We start from the raw sequence: 12530 nt of genomic DNA on the forward strand, positions 1-12530 counted from the left end.
TAGCGTCTATGGTCAGAGAGTTTGTAGTTATCAACATGTTATTTTCAGCTTATAACATCTTCATGTCACCTTTGCTACTTCTGAAGTCTTAGAAAGGACTTACTTCATTAGTTGAGTAAAACACAGGTAACTGTCACTCTCCAACTCGTCTTGTGGTCAGGCATCCTTCTCATCTGGTCGGGGGAAATCAAGGAAACTGCTGGAAACCTTTTTCAGGTCTTTGAAAAAAACAAAAGTACAACAAAGTGAGAAAGTTGAAATATGAAAAAAGTGATAATAAGAGTTCGAGGAGACTTTAGGCAACGCAAAGTTTAACCATAGCTGTGTGACACATATGTAGTCATATGCTGCTAAAAGTGAAATCAAACACAACAGAGTGGGTAATATAAATAATCACTGAATTATCAACAGGAATACAATAAGACTTGCAGAATACTTTTGTGAATGTTAATGATTACCACCAAACAAACTCATCAAAATGCAACACAGACAATCATGCAATCATTAAACAACAGATTTTTAAAAAGTGCAGGAGAGAATTGTAAATATTGTTATCACTGTCTGAGCTCTGTCTGCTTCAGGCTGCTTCAAAAAATGTTATTGTTACCAAACCTCTGGCAGATACAGTCATCTAGTTAATAAAAAAAACAAAGATCATTAAATCATCAGATAACTGATAGAGAGACTTACAAGACAGTTTTGCTAATAACGTTAATATCAATAATGTTATTAATTGTTGTCTCACCTCTGTCTGGTGCAGCAGTCTATATTAAAATGTAAACAAATAAAACAACAGAGAGTGAGGAAGATAGAAATTACACAGTATAATTATGACTTTATGTGCCATTTTCTTTCCAAGTCAGAAGCTTATATTCACCTTTTCTCCAACATGCTGTGATGTTTGAATGGAGCACCACCCATGCTGTCAGGTGTCAGAGGAGCAGTAACCTGGGACCATGCCTGGATCAGGGGATGCAGGGTATCATCCTGCAGCTGGGTCTGGAACGAAAAGCCTTCCCACCTGCATGTCTTCCTGCCTGTCTGCCAAACAGCATATACCTACCTGCTTAAATGCCCCGTGACTAACAAGCCTCACTATGAAACAAGCTACCTACCTGTTAAGTTACCGATCTTACTGAGCTAAGAGAGTGACAGGTTGATATCAAACCCAGGCTGCTGCTGAGAACTCAGCCTCAGCATGTGGGCTCAGACCAGGTGAGCTACTGTATCAGGGCACCACTTGCTGCACCTTATTGTGGAGGAGCTGAGGCCAGAAGTTGAGAGATATGACTCTTGAGAGTTACTTACCTCCATAAAGTTTTGCTCACATCTCCTGTTCTGAGATGCTGAGTGTGCTCAAGAACAAATAAAGAATCCTTTAAACTGAACTGAAGTTTCTGATGCTTTCACAAAGGCAGCTAAAGCTTAACAGGTACCTGCAGGTACCTGACAATCAGTCTCTGATGTACAGCAACTGGATACCAGCAAGAAGAAGAGAAGTTCGACGAGAAGGAACAAACTCCTCTTCAGAGCTGTCATAACCAGAGTCATCACTGCTGATGCTGACATACCAGGCGGACAGATTAATGCTGTCATCAGTGTCTTCATCATCAGAAGACACTGGGGGGATGTAATCACCTTCCTCATCCAAAGACACAAGGGGGTACTCACCTTCCGAATACTCACCGTCAAGCTCACCTTCCTCACCCAGAGACAGACTGAGGTCGTCAAGGTACAGCAACTGAATACCAGCAAGAACAAGAGAAGTAAGACGAGAAGGAACAGTGCAGGCAATGTCCTCACCTTCCTCATACTCACCGTCAACCTAACCTACCTCACCCTTTTCGTCAGGGGACCAATACATACCTTCTCTGTTGATGGGCCGATCACCTCCGGGAGTAGGTCAGCACGGTCAGCAATGCTGTCTGAAATCCCAGAGGGGCCTCCAGAAGGGAAGCGAATACACATATTAATATTATTTGTTGTATAAATATACTGTACATACACTGGCAACACTTTGTAACTGCTCAATGAGGACATAAGAGGCACACTACCAGACTTCAACTTAAATAAACAGATCTTCCACTCTTAGTTGAGCAGGATTTAAATGTAAATTCTACTGCAATTTTTTTTTTAAGGTATTTTGTTTCACAAAACAGTGTTTTAATAAATTTGCTTAGTGCTGCAGAGATGCTCTGGCCTACAAAGCACACTCTCCAGATGTAATTAAACATGTTTGTTTGGCAGAGACTGGGAGAAATGCCACATCATCATGATTTTACTATTTTTTCAATGACAATGAAAAAAGGTCACTTTATGTTGACACAGGACGATCACATTCAGCCTAAACAGTCACACCTCTGCGTCAGACAGCTCGTGTCAAACTCATGTGCAGAAGGGGAGGTTGGACTGATTGCCAGAGTTTATATAGGCCTCCGGTCTGACGTCATTCATCACTGAGCCAAGGGATGCTTTATGATCAGACCTCTGTGTCTAGATGTTTCTGTAGTTTAGTCATGTGTATGATGATCATTCGCCTCAGTACGCTGTCAGAAAATCACATTGTCCCCTGCAGCAAAGTGTGCATAATGATAAACACACAACAGGCCGCTGCAAAAGTTGTAGTTGTACCATGTTTGCAGCTTTATTGCATCAACATGTAGAGTGTATGTGCGGTTTCTGTATTTTACTTTGCAACAGCAATTCTGTGAGAGTGAGCAGCGGTAGGATTATACAGACTAGTTACAGTTATAGTTATACAGTTATATAGTTATACTCATAAGTTATACAGACTAGATTTTTAGTCATTCTGTTGCTTTTCTCATGCAAATATACTGAATTCAACCTTTTCTATCTATTGTAAGTAAAATCACTGACAGAAGTTTCTCCCGAAATGTCCTGTGAGTTGTATCTGCCTCTGAAATCTTCTTTAGAGCTCTGCCATGAATTTGCTGTATTGGTTATATTACAGTAATATCTGGGGTGCAGTATACTGTAATTTGGGTGCTGTGTACTATGGCCTAACAGTTCAGCCTCAGGTATTGTAGGTTATAGTTTTGCCTCTTATTATTACATTATTACTCCATATTTCTGCTGTCCTCTCCTACAATACCAGTATTGCAGTTTTTAATTTTCTTCATCTATTTCATTTCACTTATTGATTTCTTTAGAATATTTATCTATTAATGTAATTATTACATAAGTAATACGTATTATTAGCTTAGAATATATAGAAAAAACACCGCAACAATGTAAATGTTTCTTATCATGACTTCCCTTTTTGTTTGAATAGCCTGCATGAGTCTGCTCTTGGTTAGGTTGTGTCTGCTTTCAGTCTCTGACAGCTGAAAGATATTCTGCCAGTTCCTGATGTTTTTTCAGGGCCAGATATCATCCTTATCTACTTTGGCTTTTAGTTTCTTTTTTCCAGCTTTCTTAACATGTTTCTTTACATTGTATTAGGGCATATCATGATTCGGTTCACTCTGGTTGGTGTTTGGCAAGTGGTGGTGTTGTGAGGGTGTCTGAGAGGGGGCAGTTAATCGCTGGTCACACTAGGCTGCATGACTTTCAAAGTATTCTCATCACCAACTAAAAGAGTTTTTTCTGGGCTCAGCTTTTAGTTTTGAAGGTGACAAAAAACTGAATGTTACTTATCAGTGGCTATCTTGTCAGATCTGCTCTACATGCATTTGTTTGTGTTTTTTCTGTGTAAAATGTATCTGCAGAGTTCTGCACTTCTACTCAACTTTCAAACTCAATTCTTGTCATTATATCACATCATATAATCAGTAATATATAAACTGGTGTTGGCTACAACGCGCTCCCGTCCAGTAGGTGGCAGTATTGCGCCTCAGATTTCTTTTAGCTTGCGTAACATTGAGAAAACGAAGACGAAGAAGGACTTCATAATAATAAAAATGACAAGTGAGGGGAAATAAGGTGAGTGAACACACATCCGTTTTTCTCATTATTTACACATGAAAGTGCCAACTTTCGTCACATTTAAGAATGGCGCTGGCACAGTTTATGAAAACGTGACACGATGTCCAGCAGAGAGATAAACGAGTGGACGACCTGCTGTATTTTGTTGTAGCTAGTAGCCTAGCATCACAAATGACCTAAGTTACAGCAAGACGTCGGGGTTTTAAACGCTGTTTTTCAACTTAAATAAAGACGAGCTATATGTTAGCTGTTTAAAGGTGTGTGCTTCAGCCGTTACAATGATACTTGTAGTTGTTTCCTCTCCTACACTGTCCTGTTAACAGGTCCCAGAGCATCATTTGTGTTTGCCAGTAGGAGGGATTGACCTGTGCCCATCCTTTATAATGCAGAGGAAAGGTTATTAACAAAGAAGTTAGTCTCGGGAACCAACACACCTATCTGTTGTAGACAAACCAGTCTGAGAGGACAGTCCACAAATAAATACCATCACTATCACACACATCTGCACACATTCACCTGCTCTCCTCATTTGAAGAAGCTTGCTATGTGTTATGTGGTCTACTTGTAGAGCCTTAAAGTTCTGATTACACACGTATTCAGCAGCTTTTACACTGAGCTCATCATTTTCTGGTCCCCTTCCCCACAGGAGCTTTAATCTACTGGTGGCAGTGGAGAGCTGAGAGAAGTTTTACATTATGGAGGCTGTGGTTGACTTTCTAAATATCTTCCACATCAACGCCAGTGGGTTTTCTGTGACGCTCAGCCTCTTCCTCATCTTTCTGGGTCTTCTCTACTGGTGAGTAAATGGTTTGAATCCTAGTCTGCTGAAAAATTTTGAAAATATTCTTCACTCTCTCTTTGCTTTATATTTTCTGCGCTCTGTCTTCTAGGTATTCAGTTTACCCTTTTTCGGTCCTTTCTCGATGTGGCATCAAACATCCGAAGCCAATACCTTTCTATGGCAACATATTCATGTTTCGCCAGGTAAGATATCGATGCATGTCGTCGATGTTCTCTAACCTTTTTTTTTCTTTGCCTTTAGTTTCTGTTAAAATCTGTTTCTAATTGGAAACATTATAAGTCTTACTTGATTTTATTAATACTCAGTCGGTCAGGCAAGGTGGCCCTGCCCCTGTAGGTCCCAGACACACACTTTTCATGCAAGTTTCAGAATCTGAGAATAAGTAAGGTCGCTCTAGTAGCATCTAGAAAACCAGCAGGATTCATCGTCTCTCTTTGGGGCGTGTAAGCTAATTTAAAGTCTCACTCAGTAAGGATTGACAGTAATAGCATTTCCTTACTACACTAAAGTGTTGAATCATATCAGATCTGACTTGCAAGAGCTCATTATTCCATTGACTTTGTTTAACTCTGTTATTGATAAATTACTGTTGAGAGTACATTAACCTACATGCCAGTTTGGTGTAGTCGATTAGGATATTGTTGAATTTAATTTCGTTTTTGTAGCGTTTGTGAAACTGTGACACTTGTATTTTATTCACGTGACACAAAAGTAGTTTTGTTGAATACTTTGAAACGAAGTGCCAAAATGGAAGACTCAGGCTGTGAAAGACTGTGTTGCTGATCATGTCTGTGTGCTTGTAGTTTACAGTACATCTGCTTTTGGTTGTCAAAGAAAGATTGTAGCAAAGTTGTCCTAGATTTTTACAACTGCTCCCTGTGAAAAGTGCCTTCTGTAGGGATGACGACAAGGTGGGCATGTGTTTCTGTAGTTTTTATGAGAAGGCCTGATAATTCCCTCACAGACAGGGTACTTGGTATTATTCCCTCTTCTACCAGCACTGGCTTGACTAACCAGTGACCTCTAGTGGCCTAGCAGGGTTTTGATCAACATTCTCAACTGATGTCACAAATGTCATTTATGTAACAATGTGAAGTTCATCTTGTTCATTCCCCACTTTTATGGCCTCATGATTTTAATACTTTTGTCAGTGAAAATTAAAATTGTGATGCTAAAATGATCATTACCACGAATTACGAATCATATTGCAACCGCAATATCTGTCAAAATAATTAAAATATGATATTTTGGCCATATTGTACAGCTATATTTTTAACTGTTAACCTAACTACTATTTACATAAAGACAACAGCCCCAATATCAAAATGTCTCCCGACATTAAAGGTCCAATTTGTAAGAAAGTTGATTTTTGAGTCTCTTTCCCAACTCGTCAAAAACTGACACTTGTAGGTTGAGTCGGCAGCCACCAGTTTTTGATAAGTTGAGAATGAGACTCAAAAATGGGACTGTTAAGTTATTTCATTCTGAAGAAGAGCTTGATGTGGTGGGTTGTTATTTTGGTGTAATAACCGCGGTCTGATGGCGTTCTTTAACATTCTTTTCAGGGTTTTTTCAAGCCGATCAATGAACTCATAAAGACACATGGCAGAGTTTGTGGGTAGGTAGAAAAAATAACTTCTACATCAGTATCAACACACTGTAAAATGAAATGAATTCTTGCTTGTTAAAAACCTGTTAGAAGCATAAGGTTCTTTATCTGACTCTCCCTGATATATTTCAGGTATTATTTGGCCCGCAGACCAGTGGTGGTGGTAGCAGACCCTGACATGCTGAGACAAATTATGGTCAGGGACTTCAGCAGCTTCCCAAACAGAATGGTGAGGACATTAACCAGTGCAGGCAAATGTAAACCATAAAATGAACTTTGATGAGTTAATAATAATAATAATAATAATAATAATAGATATTTGTGCCTGTACTCCTCTCTCTCTCTCTTTGTGCAGACTATCCGCTTTGCCACCAAGCCCATGAGTGACTGTCTGCTCATGTTGAGGAATGAACGCTGGAAGAGAGTGCGGAGCATCCTGACCCCGTCATTCAGTGCTGCCAAGATGAAGGAGGTGAAATATGAGTGTTCCCGTTAACAAACAACTTTTTTTTTGTAGTCTTAAAATTTGCCAATCCGAAAACATCATAAATAACTGCATGATTCATGTTGGTCTTAAAAATTAGGTCTGGTCAGGTGCATTGATGGAGCATTGCTGTCTCTAGGCAGCAGGTTCACAACACACTTTACTTTAATGGTTAGAGAGGCTGCTTTCAGTCATTTTAAATGTTTTCATGTGCACAGTAACGTCACTGTAACAAATAATCATGGCACATTTAATCTGCAACTAAAAGCTTCATTTATGAACTTGACAGGACAACAGAAACAGAATCAAACTTTTAGCTTCTGATATAAATACTTCTTGACTCAGATACTGTTGAACTGATAAATACCCAACCTCCTTGTGCCATTTAACTAGCAAAAGGGAGTTGGACATGCCTGAAAACGCACCATGCACCAAAGATTGTTTAAATAGGCCCCTTTATGTCTTCCTGTCAACACCTTAATACACACTCTATAGATTCTTTTTTGAATTCCTTGTCAGCCAGGAGTAACTTAAAATATTCATCCCCACAGTGTTTACTGCACGTTTGCTTTAAAAGTGCATCACACGTTCATCTTTTATTTACATCTTAGAGCAGTTACTGCCCGTCCACTATGTGTATTTACTGGTATTTTGATCTACAAAGGCTTTTTCCAGCTATATAGTGTTAGGATACTCTATTTGTTTTTGGAACCACATTGACCTTTTCCTTTTCCTACCTTAGCAGCTATGAGAAGTGTCACAGTCTCTTGTATTTTCCTGTAGATGGTTCCGCTCATCAACACGGCCACCAACGCCCTGATGAACAACTTGAATGTTTACGCTGAGTCAGGAGAGGCCTTTGACATCCACAAGTAATCACACACACAGTGAACAGAGGTAATTAGAATTATGGTGTCTTTTTCTGTCCTCTGTTATATTTCTGTTTGTGAACTTGTTCCTGCAGGTGTTTTGGCTGCTTCACCATGGATGTTATCGCCAGTGTGGCATTCGCAACTCAGGTGGACTCTCAGAACAACCCCGATGACCCGTTTGTCCGCCATGCACAGATGTTCTTCTCCTTCTCTTTCTTCAGGCCCATCATGCTGTTTTTCAGTCAGTACAATCGATTTATATTGTTGTTTATTTAGGTGAATTATTACATTTGAGACATTCATATAAGACATTTAAATAGTAATGCAATAGAATTAAGTAGAATTAAGTATTAATAAATCATTGACTTGAAACTGGAGGATCTATTATCCTCTTATATAGATTAGGAATATGTCTCAAAAGTATCATGGCTGACCAGGTAATTGGATGATAAATTTGAAGAAAATTAAGGATGAAAATAAAAAGATAATGGAGATAATAGTTAATATGTTTTTCTAAACATGTACATTTATGATGTGTAAAGCTGGCATTTGTCGCACCAACAAATTTGGTTTGTGTGTCCAGTTGCGTTTCCATTTTTCGCTGCTCCTCTGGTGGGACTCATCCCCAACAAAAGACGAGACGAGATGAATCAGTTCTTCATCAACTGCATCCAGAAGATCATCAAACAGAGAGAGGAGCAGCCTCCTGAACAGGTGGGTTTAATGGATGTACAACTTACAATTTCCTATAAATATTTTTTTTAATGAATTTCTTGATGATTTTTTGCATGTAGAGGCGTCGAGACTTCCTTCAGCTGATGTTGGATGCAAGAACCAGCAAGGAGTCCATTTTGGAAAACCTTGACACTTTGACAGCAAATTCTGCCAGTGACCTTGATCACAGGAACCAGCAGACACAACCGTCCTCCTGCGATCAAGACGACCGTCCTCATCCACAGGAGCCCCCCACCAGGCGTCCACAGAAGAAGATGACAGAAGATGAGATCGTGGGTCAGGCTTTTGTCTTTCTGCTGGCAGGCTATGAGACCAGCAGCAACACGCTGGCCTTCACCTGCTACCTGCTGGCCATCAACCCTGAGTGTCAGAGCAAAGTACAGGAAGAGGTGGACGAGTTCTTTACCAGACATGTGAGTGTAGCGACATAAGATTTTAGTTGTTAACAGTTGTGGATTTATCCCATAACCAGACACATTCAGTGTATACAGACTTTTTATTTCATTTTTATGTTTAAACTTTTACTGAATTATGCTGAATTTACTTTGTTTCTCCTTTTATTGTAGGAGTCACCGGATTATACAAATGTCCAAGAGCTGAAGTATTTAGACATGGTTATAAGTGAAGCTTTGCGCCTCTATCCGCCTGGATTCAGGTAAATGAAGAACATTAAATGAGGATAAAATATCAATTTTTATTAGATTTAGTAGCTTCACAATGAACACTCTGTAAATACAGTAGATTTTTAGTTGTGTTTATACTCAATAAAATCATACAGGAATCATAAAGACAGTAAAGATGAAAAATTGATTGAAAGTGTATTAAACATGACATTTTTTACCCAACAAAGGTTTGCAAGAGACATCGACCAGGACTGTGTGGTGAACGGCCAGTTCCTCCCTAAAGGAGCGACGCTGGAGATCCCAGCGGGCTTTCTCCACTACGACCCCGAGCACTGGCCAGAGCCCGAGCGGTTCATCCCTGAGCGGTAGGAGGCTGTTCTTACAGTAAATAAGAAAAACATATAGTACCTACACCTTGTGTGCCAATATCATCTAAATCTAGGAAATGGCTTGGCTGTGTTTGCTGACAATTAGTGAATGGGGCATTATGAATTATCTTGAAGAAATGCACTGTCAGCACCTGCAATTAACTGTAAAAAAGGGGTGTGCAACACCCAAACAAAATATGAATATGTTGTCACATAACTTTCAGTTTGAAACTACTCAAACGTCTCAAAAGTAAAAACACTTTAGCCTTTTTCACAGAAGGCATTTTCACATGTCACAGTAGGAAACGCACACGTGTAAATAATAATGAATATAGGCTGCATTCCACATAGCTGCTTCAGTTCCAGGGTGCTGGTATTGTGCATGCTGGCTCATTGTCACTTTATAATGACTTACAGGGAATGGAACTTTTGATGTCAGTAACATATATGATTTTCCTGCTGTGACATGTCTGCTATAGAAAAGGCCCTGCATCTGTGGACAACATGTTGTCATGGCAATGAATAGCCTCGACATAACGACAACAACAGCGTGAATACAGTACCTGCTGGTATCTGTACCTCGTACTGATATGATGACTGGAAAAGCAATGCTGCATGCTGTCTTTAAAATGTTTTCTCTTAACAGGGAAGTTGCTTGAACCTTGTTACAACCTTGTCTAACTCTTTATCATTAATATGTACAGCAGGCCTATTCTTTTTTAGAAGGGCCAGATTTTAAATAAAGTGCCTTCTAATAAAATGATCAAAGGGACCCAGTCAGTGTTATTAAAGCGTCACATCGGGCCCATAGACTACCAGTTAAAAAAGTCTGATGTACAGTACATACCACCTTTAAGCTTTCCTCTGTCATACACAGAAGGAAATTAACACTGTTATAGTTAAAATAGTAAAATCCTTGCATTGAACTGCATTAAAGCTAAATAAAATACATTATTTTTATACTGATTGACACCTATTATCTTCTGCCTTTAATTCATTTAAAACAATAACTTGTGGTTTTAATCTTCAGATTTACACCAGAGGCCAAAGCCAGACGACATCCATTTGTATACCTGCCGTTTGGGGCCGGTCCCCGTAACTGTGTGGGGATGAGGCTCGCCCAACTGGAAATCAAGATGGCTCTGGTGCGTGTGTTCAGCAGGTTCAGCATTGTGGCCTGCTCTGAGACCAAGGTGGGTTGGACAATTTAAACACTAAAAACAACAGTCTACTCTCAATCCAGTCTAAGAACAGCTTCATATACACAGAAGACACATTTACCCACTACATGTGTGGAAGAAAAAAGGAACTGTATGTTTTAGCACTAACAGACCGTCACACTAGTAACAGCTCAGATGAAAATGGAAAAATATCTGAGAGTTATACAGCATGTCTGCATTCATGTTTGTTAACATCCCATCATCATACACCCATGGGTTAAATTATAATAAAATATTAAAGCATTTGGCTTCATAAATAATCCAACAAAAATAAGAATTTGTATACAAATTGTATCCAGCAGCACAAGAGATCAGAGAGTGGAGATACAATCATCAGCCACAGTGTAGTCACAGCTGTAAATGCAGTTTGATGTTCACTTATTGTAGTTGCTCTGGGATTTTACTAACATAATAATAAAACAGACAAAGCAGTCTTTACAGAGAGCGAGTGTGTAGCTGTCCTCTTCTCATTGTTGTGGTAGACAAAAGCTTATCACTTGGACTCTCCATATTAATATTGTAAACAAAATTATTGTCAATATAATATGTATGAAATAATATATAAAATATGAACGTAATCCCACATTTAACAAACAGTATGGAAGATATTTCTTTACATGTGGTTTTCTTTTCTTTGTGCAGGTTCCTCTTGAGTTGAAGTCGTCGAGCACTCTAGGACCGAAGAATGGCATCTTTGTGAAAATTCAACGCAGAGACATGGGAGAATGTCAAGCGCCTACTTCAGCTGACGATTAGAAACTCACGTTCATCTGAATGGTGGAAAAAATTCTAAAGAGTAACAGCATTATTACAAGTCCAGACACTGTGTCTGTTAGCAGTTTTCTGGACCTGTTCCCTACATGAAAATATTTCCATAGGTAACCTAACCCTGATCAACTTACAGTACACTGTACATGTCCATCATAGTGCTTGTTTAGTGCCTTTCTTCTTGGAGAGTGAACTGGAAACAGGACAGAAGGTGATAAACAGCATTGCTTTACTATAATAATTTGCAGAAAAAGTGTGAGTGGCCTGTCATCTGTCCAATCAGGCACTGTGGAGGGCACAGTTTAGGTCCCTCTGAACTCCCCACTGATGGCTCCATATGTTGCTTTGGTGATAAATAATAAGGGAGAGAGAGGGAGGTGGAGGACGTGTGAATAAAGAGAAGGGAGCGAAAAAGAAATAGAAGTGTGCTCGACTCAAGAGAGAGCAACTCTCCGCTTCCTACCTCAGTATGTAGCAATATCTTTGATTTTTTTGAACAGGTTACAACAATTTAGGCATTTTTTCATTAACCATTCATCTGAACAATGTTTTTAATTATACTACAATCAGGTTACAAATCAAATCAAATCAATTTCATTTATATAGCCCAAAATCACAATCATATTACCTCAATGGGCTTCACAGTGAACGACATCCTGTCCTTGGACCCTTGATTACCATTTTTTCTTCCTTGCACTGTGCAACTTTGATTCTTTTATTACTTCTAAGTGCATTTAATATTTTAACTTATTTTATGGTCTTCATAAGTTACTGACGTTTATTCAATGAACAGTTGAAAATGCAGGAATTGAGTCCTGGACATTGTGTGGTATGAATATAATAATTATATGAAATGGTAATCTGGCAGCTGAATCTGAAAGTTTGCACATTCCTTCACCAAATGAGCTGTTTGTTGTTTAACCGAGCTGCTGTCTTTGCCGTTTCTACCCATGAATGTTAACAACAGTATGTAATAATTACCCATCACAGATGTCCAAAATAAGCAGGACAGGGAACTGAACATGTTTATGCAGGAGGATGGTTTGTCACTAGTATTCAGTGTTACTGATTACATTTGAATATATAATGACTGACACAGTCCTG

At 39.1% G+C, this 12530-nt stretch overlaps 1 protein-coding gene across 1 annotated transcript; it reads left to right on the forward strand.

Moving 5' to 3' along the window:
• The first annotated feature begins 3873 nt into the window (after positions 1-3873).
• tbxas1 (thromboxane A synthase 1 (platelet)) lies at positions 3874-12524 on the forward strand. The gene is made up of 14 exons (XM_084364841.1): positions 3874-3942; positions 4592-4741; positions 4836-4929; positions 6313-6365; positions 6489-6585; positions 6712-6828; positions 7624-7712; positions 7805-7953; positions 8296-8426; positions 8507-8860; positions 9014-9102; positions 9298-9435; positions 10469-10631; positions 11301-12524. The coding sequence occupies exons 2-14, from the start codon at positions 4641-4643 to the stop codon at positions 11412-11414; spliced, it is 1689 nt and encodes a 562-aa protein (XP_084220967.1). The 5' UTR covers positions 3874-3942; positions 4592-4640; the 3' UTR covers positions 11415-12524.
• The last annotated feature ends 6 nt before the right edge of the window (positions 12525-12530 follow it).

This window comes from Pagrus pagrus (assembly GCF_965226575.1).
Source record: "Pagrus pagrus genome assembly, chromosome: 10".
Classification (NCBI taxonomy): domain Eukaryota; kingdom Metazoa; phylum Chordata; class Actinopteri; order Spariformes; family Sparidae; genus Pagrus; species Pagrus pagrus.

Bases quoted from the DNA above. Each gene is read 5' to 3' on its own strand.
- tbxas1 (XM_084364841.1), top strand. From the start codon at position 4,641: ATGGAGGCTGTGGTTGACTTTCTAAATATCTTCCACATCAACGCCAGT. The intron at 6,586-6,711 runs GTGAGGACATTA...CTCTTTGTGCAG, and splicing joins GCAGCTTCCCAAACAGAATG to ACTATCCGCTTTGCCACCAA. The intron at 7,954-8,295 runs GTCAGTACAATC...TTGTGTGTCCAG, and splicing joins GCCCATCATGCTGTTTTTCA to TTGCGTTTCCATTTTTCGCT.